This window comes from Tinamus guttatus, unplaced genomic scaffold, assembly GCF_059628265.1.
Source record: "Tinamus guttatus ecotype Peru unplaced genomic scaffold, ASM5962826v1 Tinamus_guttatus_pri_ptg000806l, whole genome shotgun sequence".
NCBI lineage: Eukaryota > Metazoa > Chordata > Aves > Tinamiformes > Tinamidae > Tinamus > Tinamus guttatus.
In genome coordinates this window covers 1,074,793-1,092,866 of record NW_028289340.1, presented here as the reverse complement: position 1 = coordinate 1,092,866, position 18,074 = coordinate 1,074,793, and the positions used below count along the sequence as shown (strand labels likewise).

General features: G+C 40.4%; 1 protein-coding gene across 1 annotated transcript in view; it reads right to left on the bottom strand.

Annotated features, from left to right (window-relative positions):
- Positions 1–17,694, bottom strand: part of COL12A1 (collagen type XII alpha 1 chain) — a 96,431-nt gene extending 78,737 nt beyond the window's left edge. Inside the window, exons 1-10 of the mRNA XM_088537541.1 lie at positions 17,294–17,694; positions 15,046–15,153; positions 6,770–6,886; positions 5,866–6,009; positions 4,939–4,995; positions 3,995–4,258; positions 3,717–3,881; positions 3,136–3,309; positions 2,222–2,512; positions 1,407–2,009 (exon numbers count right to left, since the gene is read on the bottom strand). Of these exons, the coding sequence (XP_088393667.1) occupies positions 1,407–2,009; positions 2,222–2,512; positions 3,136–3,309; positions 3,717–3,881; positions 3,995–4,258; positions 4,939–4,995; positions 5,866–6,009; positions 6,770–6,886; positions 15,046–15,118 (1,888 nt within the window). The 5' untranslated portion in view covers positions 15,119–15,153; positions 17,294–17,694. The remainder of the gene's footprint in view (positions 1–1,406; positions 2,010–2,221; positions 2,513–3,135; positions 3,310–3,716; positions 3,882–3,994; positions 4,259–4,938; positions 4,996–5,865; positions 6,010–6,769; positions 6,887–15,045; positions 15,154–17,293) is intronic.
- Between the last annotated feature and the right edge of the window lie 380 nt (positions 17,695–18,074).

Here is an 18,074-nt window from a genome sequence, read left to right as displayed (position 1 = left end):
ACAAAATCTCTAAAATAAGACAAAAACATTCCTCCCTTATATGATTTATTCTGATTGAACAGATATTGGTTTTATGTGTAACAGTCGTTTTCCACACTTGCTTACAGCTATCAGATTTCATGAATATCATATCCAGTTTGACTCAAATCATAAGATGAGTAGAAGCACCAACTCAATAATTTCTACATCAAATGATAGCAGGTCATCTAATAAGGCTTCTTTTTTCAGATCTGAAAACTTAGTTTAGAATCTGCCAATCAAATTGTTTTCTCTCTTTTGCATGTCCCATGAGCAACAAGAATATTATGCCCTTTTTGGGAACCGAGAATCCTTCTTTTTGAAGAGCTAAATTAGGAATAGGGCAAAGTAAATCCCAGCATTTTTTCAGGAATGGAATTAGAAGGAGAAACAAGGAACTCCTCAACATGAGGCACAAACACAAACCTGACATCCTGGGCTTGTTTTGGCTGGCCTAGTCAGCCTAACAGTGGGGATGTTAAGACTGCTTGAGCCCTCTAAAACAAAGGCTGCTTTGCTGGTTTGTTCCTCAAAGCTATCCTGAAACAAAAGGCTTATTTTTAAAGAGAGTGGGGTTTTCAATGCTGGGGCTATTCAGTGTTAATGCTCTATGAAATGCAAGCAGGGGCACTGATGGTGCAACTACTAAGTAACTCCAGCTGAACAAAAGCTAGACATTTCGATATCTTTTACATATGAAACATTAACCAAGCTCTAGTATATTTAGAAACACGTGGTTTTACAGGTGTGCTGTTGAGGAGCTTACGGTTGGACTCGATGATCTCGAGGGTCTTTTCCAACCATAATGATTCTATGATTGTATGATTTGAAGATTTTCATGTGGTAATTCATTTCAGACTTTATAATAAGGATGAGATTGAAATCTCACCTCACATAAGCTGTCTAAAATTGTGTTGTCTGTGCAGTTGTTGAAGAGGGCCATTCATTTCACCCTAAAAATTAATCAAATCACCCTCTTGAATTGGCAACTTTACTCTATTGCCTTTAAAATTCTAAATGGCAACTTCAGACTACCTCATTTTGCTAAGGGAGAATGACTGCGGTATAACTGAATCTGCTTTACAGCAGTGTAAAAGCAGAGCACATCCACTAAGGTCATTCCAGACTGACACGCTCTAATAAAAGGAGAGGAAACAAGTTATTTCTCCAGTAATTTTTTCACTTCCATTTCTCTACTAATCTTTCCCCACTGCTTCTAATATGATTGAAAATGAGAACCAAATCCCCAGCTATTAAAATTGTCATTTATGTGTGACCAATTTCATCAACATCATCAACATCAACAGGTTTATGTGCCTAAGAAAGCAAAAAATTGTTTCAGATTATTTTGTGTGTGTGTGTTTCTCCAAGTAATAGTAGTGACTTACATTTTTTCCTAATAGCAGCCAGTTCCTGTTCAATCCGTAGGCAGACAGACTGTGTAAGTTCAAATGATATTCTTTGGAAAGCATCAAAATCTTCCACTGTGTAAACATGGGTTTCAGCAGGAGGTGAAGCAATTGCTTCTAACTCTGTACGCACTGCATCCTTCACACCGACGGCAAATATTTCTACATCAGCATCTCTCAGCTTTACAGCAGGTTCCTTAAATGCATCTGATGATTTTCCATCAGTAATAAGAATCATGACTCTTGGCACATTTGGTCTTGATCCTTTGCTGGTAACAAATACTTTCTCCCTCACATATGTCATCGCTTTGCCTGTGTTGGTAGATCCACCTCTGTAGGGGAAGGTGTTAATAGCCTGAATTATATCTTCCACTCTGTTGAATCTGTTCAAAGAAAACTCCATATGGGGATCTCTGCTGTACTGGACAAGACTTATCTGTACTTTTCGAGGTGATATCTCAAAGCTTTTAACTAACACTTCCAAAAAGGCTCTTACTTTAACAAAATTGGCGATACCAATGCTGTAGGAGCCATCCACTAAAAACACAACATCAGCTTTTACATCCACACCACGTGAGCATTCTGTAAAGAGAAAGAATCACCACTATAAACAGGCATTCAATACAAAAAGCATTTCAACTGCATCCTATACATGTATAATAGTCACTTATAAAATAAATAAACCATTTTAAGTTATTTTTAGATTTAGCAAAGGTGCAATATTAAAGTGAGCATCAGAGGTTTAAACAACAAAAAACTGCCATATGAAAATAATGGAGCAATTGCTAACTTACCCACTTGAACTTTTACTTGTTGTGTTTTTTCCATTATAGTTACTGGCTCACTGGGGGTCAATCCTTTCATTGCATAAACACTAATTTGATACTCTGTATCCGGAGAGAGATCTTTTACATTCAGAGCAGTAGTCTGAGGCCCCACATTCAGTGCATGTTGTTTTCCACCAGCTATCATTGGAATGAACTGCACCCTATAGCCAGTTACTTGGCTTGTGGATGGATCCCAAGTGATCCTAATAGATTTTGAGGAGATCTGTGCAGCAAAGAGATTTGAAGGAGGCTCCACCACTGAAAAAAATCAAAATACAGTTATAAACAGATTTTCTTTCACTGTTTTATTTCTGATTTTTTTTTCAGAAATAGATAAACACAGCTGAATTAAAGGAGAATCCCAAAGGGGCAGCAGGGACTGATCAGAAATATAAATAGTGCATGTGTTTCCCCTGCTGAAGTGTTGCAGAGATTCCAGGGGAAAAGTTGTCTTGGAGGTGTAAGCTCCTAAAGGAACATGGTAGGCAGTGTGAACAAATACAGATGTTAGCAGAGCACTATGACAGTGATATTATTCCTGCTGCCATTTTGAGCAAGGAAGAACTAGTTACTTCAGTCCCTTTACCAAACTGACTTTTCTCTTTGGTATATTTTTGCCATAAAAGTTAAGCCTGTGTCCAAACTGGCAGTAGGAGGTCCTGACCACTCACAGTTATTACTTTGCTCTAGGAACTATGGAATAATAGGACTATTCCAGATTTACTCACTGTCCCATATTCTGTCCTCTGGCATTGACATGTACAATGCTGAAACTCATTTTCTACACTGACTTCAGAAATAAAGCAAAGTAGTGTCAGCTTCTTCAAATATGCATCTGAATAAGCTGAAGTCAATAAACACATTTGTATAAAGTATCTCACCTTCTTCTCCACTAACCAATTCACCGAGTTGTTCGTCAACACCAGAGCACACTTGCAAGATAATTTCATTCTGTATATCCGTAATCCCATCAAAATTAGCCACATTGAAAACATGCTTCAGGGAAGGTTGAGATGCAATTACCTTGAGTTCTTTTGCATCTGCTGCTTTGATTCCTAAAAGTTGAAATAGACAGGATCATTTTAAGGGATCATAAAGTACCAATATTTATGATTGTAAAGTATCAGAATATTCTGGGGTAAAGTTGGGTTGAATTGATTTCTGTCATTATAACCAAACTAAACAAACAAATAAAAAAGTTGATGCAATGAGTTCATAAACTGCACTTTCGACTTATGGACTAATGTGATATGTTGTGATATGTTTGTTAACACCAAGGGTCAAGCTATTTCTTCCAGTCTCTTCCTACCCTCCACGTAAGAGCTATAAAATTACTATCAATTTAACACAACATGGAAAGAGTGGTATAGGCAAACCTGAAAGCCCATAGTCTGCAAAATGCATAACTTACTTATTGCTACAGGAATCTTAACGACTCAAGCATTAAAAAATTTCAATGTACCTAAAGAAAAAACTTCAACTCCTATGTTGCGAAGCTCTCTTGCAGGAATTTCTACTTCATCTTGAGCTTTTCCATCCGTAATGACAATTGCTACTTTAGGGAAGCCTTTTCTTGCTCCAGCAGACTCAGTAAAGGTGTTTTTAACCAGGTAATCAATAGCTTCACCTAAAAGCAGCAGTACAAGATATGTTTTATTAGGTATGAAAGAAACAGGATTTAAATCAAAGTTCAAGTATAAGATTAAATGTTCCATAAAGAGAAACACGAGAAATTTGTACCTGTCATTGTATTGCCACCTTTGTAAGGTATCCTTTTAATTGCATCAATAAGATCACTTCTTTTGAAGTACTGATTTAAGTTGAATTCTGTTCTTGTATCTGAACTGTACTGAACAACTCCAACTCTTGTCTTGTCCTCCCCAATGTCAAAAGCTGATACAAGGGCAACCATGAAGTCCACAATATACCTGAAGTTACTTCTTCCTACACTCCAAGAACCATCTACCAAGAAAACTAAATCTGTCACTGCACTTATGGAGCATCCTGGAAAAAAAAAAAAAAAGTATATATATATAAGCAGATGAGTAATTGCATGCTTACAAGTCAGTGAAAAATGTCTGACAGAAACTTAATACGTAAGAGTCAAAACAGCCACTGAATAGACTGGTATTCTTATCTGAAAAATCTTACTCAGCAAAGTATTGATCACCTAGGAAATAGCAATACCAAAAGGGAGCTGTCACCCCCAGGAAATCAGTTTTGACACCCCTTTTACTATATTCCACAAGATCTGTTATCCCACAGCACATGACAGCTCATATACATAATTTTGTGAAACAGTTTGATGTTATGGAACATTTCATTTTGTTATCACCTCTATTATCCATCTTTATCTCCCCATAACAGCTGCACAGTTTCTTCTGCAATGCTTTGCATCTACAGAACAATACCTCTTAATAGACATACTCATGAGGTTGCATGGGGTTGATTAGTTACAAGAAATTTGTAGCTTCTGTATCAATTTTACATCTCATTCCTACAATGCAGCTACAAATTCCTTCAATTTTAGTCCCTTTCCAAGCTTTCTTAACCCTAGATAAGATTAAAAATAACAGAACATTTATTGTTAAGTAACACTGGAATAGCTCTTAGCTTTGTGAGTTTTGGAGCTAGCTCTCAAATAATCTAAAACATTTGAGGTCTCAAAAGACAAAACATCTTACTTTGTAATTGAGTCTCAACCTTCTTTTCCTCTGGTATTCCCGGACCACCTGTCTGGACTGTACAAAGCACAACACAGACAGGATTAAAGGAGGAAATGAGACTGCAAATTAAATTTAACATCTAAGGAGAAAAGTGAACAAGGAATTAGGCAATCTGACAAGCGTCAGTACGCAAATACATAAAAACAAGTTATGACTACCTCATCTATACTTGTAGATTTAATAACATAATATTCAAGGCAATCAAGAATAAGGAAAAAGAGAAAAAGAATAATTAAAAGTTCTCTGTCCTTATGTATCTCTTAATTATTTTCCTGAAAATGCATAGCAGTCTCCCTGGATACAATACCAATATTACCCATCCCTATATTACCCCTCCCTAATATACATGGAAACTCCTCATAAGTAACTTTCCTGAAGTTTGAGAAGTTTGAGACAAAGTCAGGAAGAAAATGTATCATAGAAGATAGTCTCCTGTGATTAAATTACAATTAATAAACACAAACCATATATATTTCAATTCTATATTTTATTACACATATATATTGCCTCATATTATATCATCTGATAAAGTAATTTTTTTTGCACAAAATTTTGGACTGATAAATTTCTTCCTGAAGTTAAAGATAGTCTTCCTTTTCACTTCAGAAGAGGCAATTTATATGAAGTAATTCTACTTCAAGAAAACCAGTAGCCTCCTGCAAAGAATTCTCTCTAGGCTGCTAGTCCTCCCTTATCTCCAATAAAATATCTTAGCTCTTGCTAGGAATTATGTTTAATGAGGAATAAAAGGTCAATTCTGAAGCTATCATTGACCAGACCTTAAGCACATATCAATATTTTGTCAGGAAATTGGAAAGAAGTGAAGTTCTATGACTGACCACTTAGTTGTGTTATTTGGTTTTCCAACTTACAGCATATACTTACTTGTCAGTTGGCCAAAAACAGGTAGACTCTCCTCTCTCTCATCATATGAAGCTATTGATACAACATACTCTAAATCAGGTATAAGATCTGATAAAATTGTTTGGGTAGTACTAGGTGAAAGAGTAAATTCTTTAGTAGGTCCATCTACAATAAACATATAAAAGAGTTAATGCAATGTTTCAATCAAGTAGTATCAGTAATAAGTTTCACATAATCAAAGAAAAAAAGCAAGAGAATGATCTGTCTAGATTCCTAATGACAGCTTTAGAGAATACACTTTTCTTTCCTAAATCATGATTTTGCAATATTAAACTTCAAACTAATCTGTTTTCGATAATGAATAAAGTTATTGAATTAATTGTCCAATAAATACCAGTAAATTGAAACCCAAAATGCATATACAAAACATGCTACCTTAAACAAATCATGGCCCAGTTCTGACCCAGTATCACTATTACACAGGTTTCTCTAAGTGTAAAGGAATAATGAATGTCTTACATAGCTATTATCAGAGGACTTGTGACATCACTGCTTCCTTCTCAGATGTGCAACATTTCCCTCAGGAAAAATACTCAAATGAAATAATACAGTACAATTCCCTAATTTTAAGGAAATTTAAGGAAAGAGCATAAAGAAGGAGCAAAGTGATTCTTTCATTTTGTTCCTTCCGATGGTAAAGCATCTAAAACTACTTGCAGCCCCAAAGAGTAAAATCTATGACAATAAAAACTCTTCACTTGGAACAACCACAGCTCCCTCCCCTATACCCTTTGCTGCTATCCAAACTCAATAATAAAACTGAGAAAGATGTGAACATCTGTTCTAACACCTAACTTTAATACAAGTAAAACTGATTCTATATTTTAAAAGATTTAATAATATAACAAAATTTTATAAAGCTCACCATTTGTAGGGACCACCGTTATTCTGTAACCCATTATTGCACCAGGTGGCCTTTTCCATGACATTTGAACATTATGTTCATCTATAATTGTAAAATTCAAGTCTGATGGTGGATCAACTGCAAAAGATTTATACCGGATAGATGTTTAAAAGTTTGAGCAACATTTGGCAAATGAATAAATAAAATAATGTTGAGCAAAGCTTACTACAATTGTCTTTGCATAAATTTGTTTCCAACAAACATACAGATATGTTGTTGGAAAAAAGTAAAATAAAAGCTGATGAAATATGACAAAACATCAAAGAGAATACGCATCACAGAGGACAGCACAGAACATATGTTTCTTGAGTTGCCAAGACATTCAAGAATGGCCAGCAAAATCAAGCACAATAGAAAACACATTTGGATACATGTACAATGAGTTCACAGATAATCACCACATATGCAAACGTTTCACATAACAATTAAAGGAATTTTTGTACATGCTGGGTGCAATTCATACAAGCATGCCAAATCACAACCTGCTTACAACACTATGAGATAATTTAAACATTGAGAACAAAGTACTCAATTAAACAGAAAAGGATTGCTCAGCTTTTTAAGTCTCTGCATGGTCATATTTCTTATAAATTATATTTCACTGAATCTAGAATCTTGGCAGAGAAAAAAACAATTTTAGGAACATAGAGAAAGATTGCGCACTTAATGTTAAATAAAGCAATTTTTATTGGGAACTATATATGAATATACATGTAAAATGTATACCAGTAATAATGATATATTGAAGTATCATTTTATTTCAAAAAGCTGAGAGCTCTACCCCTTTGTTCCTAGAAGCCACTAAAGCATACTTTGCTTATGGCTGCAAAGAGCTCAGGAATTTAGGGGTTAATACATTGTAATAGTTATAATGTGCAGAAATATTTGAGCTTATGCATAAAATCATAAATTCAAGATTCTACCTGTTTACACCGAATTGCTGTATGATTTCCATGGTGTAAACTTGTTTTCATGTTCCCTTTGCAGCAGGTGTACCCATACTAGTAGTGGCATTTTAACATAAAATGCCAGTATGGTTCCATACAACACAATGGTTAATTATGAAAAGACAACATCAAAGTATATTTATGGACATTTATTCACAGAATTTATAGAAAATAGTGAAGAGGGCACCAGTGATCTGAACAAATGACCGCAAATAAAACTTGTAGGAGCTGATGACAGAAGTAACTGAACAGTACGGAAAGAAATACGCTATTTGGCAGCATCATGCATATGTACAGGAAATGTTGATTATTATTTTTTTAGCTTCCCACAATGGACAAAAGCCTCCATGTACAAGGTTCATTGCACAAAGACGATTCATAAATATTTTATAATGATATTCTCTTTGCAAAATTGTCATGCTTATTCATGCAGTATTTTACTGACTCACTGTCAGTGCATGGTAGGTGTATTATATATTACTGTTTAAGTAGATCTACAAAGTAAGATTAGATTCAGCCATACTCTCCTTCACTACTTTAGACTGTTTTGCAGGCATTTTTTAATAGTCAGATCTTCTCTGCTTCATGGAAGATCTTGTCAAATCTCAGATACAATTGGATGCTTTGTTTTTTTAACATAATTTAAAGAGCAGATAAAGAAACAAATGCTAGAATGTACTTAGGGTAAGACTCTGCACAATTACAATAAATAATATTGTAATTGAAAAATCGAAAATGAAATATATTGCATAGGCATTCTTTTCATTTTTAATTTACTGCCATTTCCAACCATAGGATAATATGGCTTTGTAATACTGATACAACAGATACACTAGTATTGGAACAAATGTTATTTTTCCTATTGTCCATACACAGGCAGTGAGATTAGACCATTAACCTGCATGCACAGTTTGTTCATCATTCTGTTTACTATTATCACATTGCTAGAGAAAGCAAAGTAGTTATTTAGTATCAAAGTCATGCAACAGGTGTTAATAGTAAAATACATCTAGGTACTAAGAATATCATTATAAAATACTGTTTCAGTAGCAATGGCTCAGGACAAATTTAATGCAAAGGCAGAGACAACTGACCTGAGCATGCTTTAAAAAAAAATCAGTACATGGAAAAAATAGTGCCACCAACCTTGCCAGCAAATTGACCTGTTGCAGCAGAGACTTTAGGCTCTTACTGCTGAAGGACAGCAGCAGCCCAACTTGTTGATATCCAAATGACCGGATTCCAGATAAACTGAAAAACTGACTGTGAGGAAAAGTCTTTAACATTTTAAAGGATTTTAATCCATTTTATGAAAATTCAACTTGGAACTTGGCAGTTAGAAAGAATAGCACATTGATATGTAATTCATGTATCCTTTCATCCATGTATTCATAGACTTATAAAACAACAGTGTTGTGGAGGAGGACCTTAGAAGTCCCCCAGTCCATCCCATGACTAAGACAAAGTTGGTTGTCTCATGTCATTCCTGACAATGTTTGCTCAGATGATTCTTAAAGACCTCCACTGTTGGAAAGTCTGCCAGCTTCCCCTAGGAACTACTCCAATGACTCACTTCCTCTATCATTATAAAAGATACTAATTCCTGACACCTCACCTGAATGTTTATTGATGCCATTTAAATCCATTCATTCTCATCTTTGTCTTATAATTAAAGCATTTAGTGTTTCTCCCATTGAATTCCCAAAAGGAACTTTGCTCGAATGACAAAAAAAGCAGCTTTGAATCCAATGTCATCAAACTGTCTTCTAGGTGAATGCTACTCAAGTTACAAAAGACTTCTCTGGCTTGCAAGCCTTCGATTCTCACACAGAACATCACAGACATCTGTAGAACTTCACATGGACCAGGTTTCACCCATGTGAAACTGGCTGTAGGATCAAGACCAAACCATGGTCACATGATTGAGCATTTTAAGTCAATCTGAAGTTCAGCAAAATATTTAGATAATAAAAATCTTACTTTTATCATCAAACACGGCAACTATTATTCAGCCTTATTAAAATTCTTCTTCTGCAAGGGAATGCACCATTGGAAAGATAATGTAGCCGTGATATGGATGCAGACTTGTATGAACAAAATGTCCTGATAATGATGGGAACTGTTCCATGAGAGGCACAGACCTTAAAACTGTCATTCTACAAAGGCTTAAGAATGAGAGCAGCTTTACTCAAGCAAGCAAACTTTATCGTTGGCCTATTCACACAAGTGAGGCTGCACATACCCTTACAGCATAGAGTTGATCATCTTGATCCTGCATCCATCAAAATCAATGATCAACCTCTCAAAACCTCTCATGGACTTGTCAAGTGCAGGATCATGACTGTAACGTGGTGGTTTAACAGTATTCCCATAAGTACTAAAACAGATGTGAGTAAGTAAGTATAATGCTGGGAGGAAGGGAAGAAATACACATTTGGCTTTGGAGTGGAGATAGAGAATGGATTCCAAACTATATTTGCTTTCTTAAATCATGGAAGTCCATACCTGGACATAGACAAAGCTAAGTCAGGCACAAAAGTCATCGATTTCACTTACGATGTGCAGAAATGTATGGTTCCCTTATAAGCTGCCAGTGAAGTAAAAAATAGTAAATGTCAATATCACTATCTAACATTTCCAAAAGACTAACTTCCACCTGTTTTAGAACTACCATAAGATAACTTCCTTCTTTATATATTACAGGAGAAAAAAATAAAACAAACAAAATATTCTTAATTCATTGTAACTCTTTGCATAATATACATATATAATAGCAGTATATTTTCTGAAACAAAAATATAGAGCAAGATATGTTATGTACATCTTATACTAGATTGTATTACTTAACAGGTAATACCAATCTAATGTATAAAAGTCTACAGATTTTTACAGATAACGCAATGTGACTGCTTCATTTCAATGAATATCTAATAAGGTTAAAAAAAAATAAAAACCAAAAAAAAAACATAACCAGAAGATCAAGCCATTTTAATCTAAAATCATATTTTTAAATAATATAATTTGGAAGAAGGTGCCATCCACAATCCCTTTGTGAAACAAAATCTGTAATTCCATCACTGGAAAAAAATAGCTATAAATAGTATGTAAATTAATATGTTAGCATGCCATAACAGTTGAAGAATAAGCCCAGGCTTGGTCTCACTGAGATAAGCCTATTTGAGGCAGAGAGATACCAATATGCCTCATTTACTCTTTTCTTGATCTACGGCATGCATCTGTGTTGACACAAGTAATTATATCACCATCCCAGTCAAGCTCCTCTGTAGTCAGTGCTGTCAATCTTAATGGGAGGGAGAATGAGTTGCAACACAGCAAGGTAATAGAGCAATCACTCAGCCTTGTTAGATATTCACTGTCAATCACAACACAAAAACATTGCCATCTGTCTGTTTGCATTTTTTAATTTTATATATGTATATAAATTTTCTTTAAAATACTAGGTAACTCACATGAGTATACTCTGAAAACATTTCATTTTAAAAACGTATTTATCAAGACATATGTAACAACACAGTTGAATATATATATGCACATACTGCATGTTTCTGCATACATGTGCATGTATGTGCACATGTATCTCTATACATACACACAAACACTTTGCTTCTAGTTAGCAATAGGAAAAGCAAGGACTTACTAGTCACCTCCATGAATATTGCTCTTTCACACTTAAAATTACTAGATTCTGTAAAGCAGTCAATCTCTCTTTAGGAACTTGGAAATCAGCTACTGGTTTCTCAAAATACAGAGATCAGATATCAACTGGTAATGAAATAAAGATCCCACCAGCCAGATGAAAGCCAAGGAGGTGAGTAACTTGAAAAAGCTTCAGCTATTCTGGATCATCTCTGAACTAGTTAGTCTGTGAAAATGAATGCATGCAACGCATGAAGAACTTCTGAATATATAACTGCACTGCTGCAATTATTTGTCACTTCATGAATTTTATGTCTTGCAGATAGGTCTTTTAATTTACAAACCTTTTTCTACGTGTGGGAATACACAAGGGACAAACACCTTGCACAGTGATGGTCTCCTTCCCTATCTTTAACCATATAGCAGACTTTTCTAGGTCTGAATCAGTTCCTAAAGAGTCAGAGACTCAAAACTTTCAGATCAGAAATATGATGTGCTACTAATTAAAATACCACAGGAAGAAACTCAAGACGCACAACGGAAGGTCTAAAAGTCATGCAGGACAAACGATCTCATTCCGTTCTTGAAAACCAAATACTACATACTGCAGAAGTTACGGTACCATATGCCACGATTACCTCGAGACCATAGCTAACAGGTTATTCACATACCAGTCTAACTGGCTTACCAAAACATGAAAGCCTTCTTATCTGTCCAAAGTACAGAGATTTCCCCTTGCTCCTTGCAATCACAGATGGAAAACAAATAGTGACAAATGTTTGACACAAAGATGTACACATAGTGCATGAAGTGCCACAGTGCTGGCTTAAAGAGACAAGAAAAGAGATGATAAACTATAGCATCATACACAAGAAGTCAAAGCTGTGACAAGAGCAGTCAGGATAGCAACACAGAAAAAGTAGAATTTCACTGTAAAAGAGAAGGGCAAAACGCAGAACCTGAAAACTGAACTGGCTTCCATGCCCAGGCTGAGCAAAAATCTTCTCCAGTGAAATATCATGACATTATTTAGACTTCAGTTGGTTTTATCCCCTCTACCTCTATAGTAGATGTCCAAATATAAACTCCTGCACTGGATTATTTTTGTAGGAAGGCTCTATCACCATGACTGCAGCTCACTGCCTGCCAAAAGCAGCTTCTCTCACGAGCACTGCTCTCACGAAGGACCAAAGAGCAGCTGTGACACTGATGAAAAAACAGTTTCATCCTGGAGTATTTAGAAATCTGTGCACATCAGCAGCAGATCTACTCCTAAGTGAGATTGGAAAACAAAGGCTAGAGGAGACCAAAAAATATATGTTCTTCCCTTCACTCCCCCTTCCCAGCCCACTCCTACAACAAGTGGTCACACAAAATGGTCTTCCACCTTTTCCTCCTCTCCCTTTTTCATTGCCTACCTGTATGTCAGGGAAACAAAATTCAAACTGCATTTCTGTTGAAAACCATAGAGAAAGCCATGAGAAGACAAAAAAAAAAAAAAAAGAAAAGAAATGCACTAAAGAAGCAACAGTCATTCCACTGTTTTGGCACTGACAGCCTGGTCAGGACTGGTGGGAAAAGGATTGTGAGGTCAAATGTGATGTCAAAGGTGGAGGAACAGACTAAAGGGACAAACGTCCACAGAAGAAGCTCAGTTCAGCAGACAGGTGCATGGTTATAAGGAGACCAGAAGTAAGATACAATACGAAATGTACAAAATGTTTCAACATTAAAGCACAAAGTTAAACCAGTAGAGAAGGATGGTCAGTTCAGTGCAAACAAATAAACAAACAAACAAAACATACTGAAAAAGCTCTGCAACAGTAGCTTTTGCAAGAGCAAATCCTAAGGCACCCCTGGTTCTGATGCTCCATTTTCAGCATCACTATTTCTCATTGCACATCCTTCTCAAGAGACTCATCTGCATTTCACAACTTCTGAGATATGAAATGTTTCTTTGAGAAAGTTGCCTGCTGTGGATTATGGACTTAACACAAATTTCTGAATGGACAGCTGCTCGGCAACTCACAAGATCGGGGTTTTCCTCCCAAAATGTGAATTAAACAAACTTGGGCAGTTTGACCGCTAACATATCTAGTTTCACCATTACAGTATCTATATGTTTCTCCAAATATATTTTCCAACTTTCAATAACAGCACTCAAGCTAATCATTATTTTAGTCCACACTACAGCTAATTTAATCATTCTCACATTTATTTTGAAACAACTTCCCCCATAAACACAAACAATGAAGCAGGACACCAGCAACACAACTAGCACTCAATGAGATCCTTCCAAAAATGGGGAAGAATGCACAAACACACTCACCCTCCTCTTCCCTCAAAACCATGTATTTTTTCAGCTTTCTCTGGAGCAATGGTCCTGCATTTCAAATGCAACTCTGAAATGACTTTAAATGACCTTTCTGGTTCCTCAGCCAACAACAACGTAGCGTGAGAGGAGAGGCAGCAGACTGATTATCTCCTAGGGTGACCAGATGTTATACTACTAGTAGTCATAGTTTCCAGAAGGCCAATCTCCTGAAATGTGCGTGCCCCAAACAAGCACTGCTGCAGCGGGAGGAAATACCCCAGAGGAGCTCCCTACATGCTGCGCTTTTAGCAGCCGTGAGCCAAGGCCATCACATCCAGATGCAGACAGGAGCCCAGCAGGCGGCATCAGACAACCAGCTTAAATCCAATACAGAAAGCAGAGGAAGGGAAAAGCTGAATTATCAGAAACTGGCTCCTGCTTTTCCAAAACAATCTGAAGGAGGTCAAACCCAGAGGCTTGATTAACCTTAAGATGGAGTTGTGTCCCAAAGGTCATACATAGTCATTGCAGAGCAGGCCATTAAGATGGGCCTCACATCTTTTTTTTTTTTCCTGGCACACGCTGTTGACAAAAATACTATTACTACTACTGCTACAACAGCCGGTCCACTCACACGTAAGAGCACAACCAAGGTTACCCTCGTACTCGCTGTCAGTCCGTCAGGGAGGCAAGCGCTCCAGGGCCGGGTCATTTTGGGCTGCACCGTGGCAGGCGCCTGGCCACACGGCGCTCTCCTGAGCTCCATCCTCACAGCGGGAGGGAGGCAGGATGCTACCAGGGACACACATCTCCAGCAAGGCTAGGCTGGACCCCGCAAGAAGAAGACAAAGAACACAACGAACATGGAGAAAAAAGGCCCAACAGAGCCCAGGGAGCGACGCCTCCCCTCCGGGCCGGCCCGAACAAACCACACAAGGCGCAGAGAGACAGACTCTGTGGGAGCATTTTATTTCAAAGCTTTGGAGTGTGCTCTGTGTGTGTGTGTGTCGCTTTTTTTATTATTATTCCTTTTTCCTCCAAACCAGACAGAACCGAGCACGGCTGCGCAGTGCCGCTGGCAGCCCGCAGGCTGTGCAGGGCTGGTGTGGACAGCACACCAGAGAGACAGAGAGGAGGAGCTGCCCTTTGCCTGGGCTAGCTGCAAGAAACAGAGCACAGAAGGAGCTGGGCAAGGAAGGAGAGGCGATTCTCTGAAGGAGAGAAGGAGAGAAAGTGCAGTAGTTACACGCAAAAATAAAGCAGAGGGGAGCTGCAGAGGGGCTCGCTGGTGGCCCAGCGGGTCGGGGGGCAGAGGTTACCTTCGGCCTCTGCGCAGGAGAGCAGGGCAGCCGCACAGAGGGCAGCCAGCGCCGCGCACAGCTCCGTCTTCATCTCGGCGCCACCAGGTCACAGCGACATGAATGAATCTGCAGCCATGAGGGGGTAAAAAAAAAATAAGGAAAGAGGAAGAAAGAAGGGGACAAGATGCACGGATTAGAGTGTGGCGTGGGTGTATTCATGAAACACACAAAACACGGAGCGCTGCAGATGCCACTTTGTTCCCTTATCCCCCTGCCCCCACCCACGGGACCAGGTTGGAAGCTCTCTCCTTGGCAGCTGTCCCGAAACCGCGACGTCTCGCCGTGACTCACACAGAGTCCCGCCTCGCAATACCGCGCGGCGCGTCCCCGGCACGGCCGCGCTCCCGCCGCGCGCCCGCTCCGCCGGCGTCGCTGCCACCCCACGGCCCTCAAATGTCTCTTCCAGCTGGGCATTTCACGCGGCTCCTTTTCCACAACTGCTGAAGCACTTACTTAACCACATTTTAGTGGTCTCAGGGCAGTTTGGAAAGCACAGTAAAACCATTTTTTTAAGGGGTTCTGCCTACAACTGTGCAGTTCTTCGTTTCTTGAAGGGCTGAAATAGATTTTGCAGAAGTGCGGGTAACACACAGCTGAAACCTGAAACGTCTGCCTAGCCACCATGTTTCAACATCTGATAATTCATTTACACGTTCTCAGAGAAAATGCCTTTAAAATACATCATTAAAAAAAAAGGCAGGAGAATGCATCTCGCAACTGCTGCAGGTTGCCTGACAAAATAGGTGGGAATTAGGCTGATTCAGTGGCTCCTGACTGCAAGCAGCATTATCTTTATAACTCTATATGCTCAAGGTCACAACAATTTACCCCGAATTGCTCCAGTAAAACTTCCATATGAATTTTTGTCTAGGTAAGAGTTAATATGTACAGCTCGCATTACATATGCATAAAAGTGTCCCTTTTTTATGCTCAATAATAGAGCAGGGTGATTTATTTGAATGAAGTAATAAGTACATCACATATCGTAATTAGGAAACATAATTCCACCAGCAATGAGGCAACGGAGCTCATCAGGAAGGTGCCAAAAGCCAGAAAAAAAAAGAGAAAAATACACAAATCAGCTGCAGAAACAGCTAGAGAGGAATATATCTTCCTGCCATCTAAAGAACTGAATAGCAAAGCAAATTTAGTGGCTAGACACTCTTGAGATCCAAGAACACTCTTCCCAGCTACTGGCACCGAAGTTCACAGCTCCCGCCGGACTGCTGCATACTTGCAACGACCAGAACTACCAAAAATTACAGGGGAAAAAAAAAGCGGAGCAATGGTTTCCGTTCAATGATACCTCCCGCAGTGCAAAGAACTGCAATATTGACTGTAACAAGTCCCCGTCTCTAACATAAGAAGGACGGAAATTTAATTTGAATTGGTCCTGGAGAGCTCCGTAATCCTTTCCCTGCTCTGCATGGGAAACGGCAAGCCCCGAGCACATCCTGCTTGTGGGATGCTGCAGGGGCTCCCCGGGCTGTGAAACTCTGGGTTAAACGATTTTTGCACCGGCACTGTTGTGTGGGCTTGCAGTGCCATCTTTTGATCCCTACAAAGAGCACCAGAAGTAAACGAGCGCGCAAAAGCAGCTAGAACTTCATTCTTTGGCTACTGCCTCGAGACTGACATGCCTCATACATATATATCTTTTATGAAATAAAACTGCTCAGCTGAAACACGCCTTTGACCGCCTAGCCGACACCTCGTTCCCTTCTTTCAAGCCTGGCTGTTTAAACGAAAACCTGGATATGGCAGGGGAAGCTCCTGGCTGTGCTGGGACAAAAGTAGCCTGCAGAGCACGGCTAAAAGTTTTACCCTTGATCTTAAGCGACCACTTCAAAAAAAAAGGGGTGGGGGGAAAGAAAAAAAAAGGTTTCGCCAAAGTACTGGTCCAATCTCGCACTAATGGCAACCACAAAAATTACCCAGTGCAATCCAAACCGTGCAGGACAGGGCCGCCAGGAGCAGCGGCCCCGACGGGCTCCCCGCAGCAGCGGAGCCTGCGCGGCACCTGCCCGCCCCGGTGCGCGACGGCTGCGGCGACCGGCGGCGCCACGGACACACGGACACGGACACAGGGGCGGACACACGGGCGGGCGCACACGCGGACACACGGACACGCGCGCGGACACACGGCCGGCTCCGTGCGGCGCTGCCCGGTGCGCGGCTCCCGCTCGGCTGCCGGGCTCGCACAGACCTTGCGGGCGGCGGGGTCCGGGCGCGGGGGCAACTCCGGCGGCGACGGCAGCTGTAGGACCTGGATGGAGGAGAAGGATGAAGTTCCGGGGGCACCTTGTGGAGGGAGCGGCGAGTAGCAGCGGCGGCGGCAGCTGGGCGCGGAGGGGACGCCGGGGTTACTGTAGCTCCCGAAGTGCGGGTCCGTCTGGGAAGACTCGCCTCCTCCAAGTGGGAAGAGCCTCTTCCCAATCTGCTACTTAATAGAGGGCTGTTCCCGACTCTCAATTTACCCTCGTAAGCGGTTACGAAACTGCAGGAGAGGTGGCCGGCTGCCACCGGATGATATATGCGCGCTCCCCTGCTCCAGCAGGGAAGGGGATCCACTTCTGGAAACTGGCGCATACCTCGGCGCATTCCTGCGGCATGAGGGAGGGCAGCGGCCGGTCCGCCGTGCCAGCGACCACCCCGCCGCCCCCGCCGCCCCGACACGGCCCACGGGGACCCGGCGGGGCACGGCGGGACAGTAGCGGAGCAGAGACGCACCGGGGAGGCTCCGCCGGGAGCCCCGGGGCCGCCGGGGTGCAGTCCCTGGGCAGCAGGACCCTGGGTGCAGTCCCTGGGCTGCAGGACCCCCCTCAAAAAACACTCCCTCGATTAAGGGCACACAATAAATGTAACCCTCGATAGCCCACAGGCGTGAAATTCACCCCCCTCCACTGCCGTCTGGCCTCACGCACAAGCGCCCCTGGGGCCGGGCCGGTGTCCGCAGCCGCCGCGCGGGGATCGGGCGGGGAAGGTGC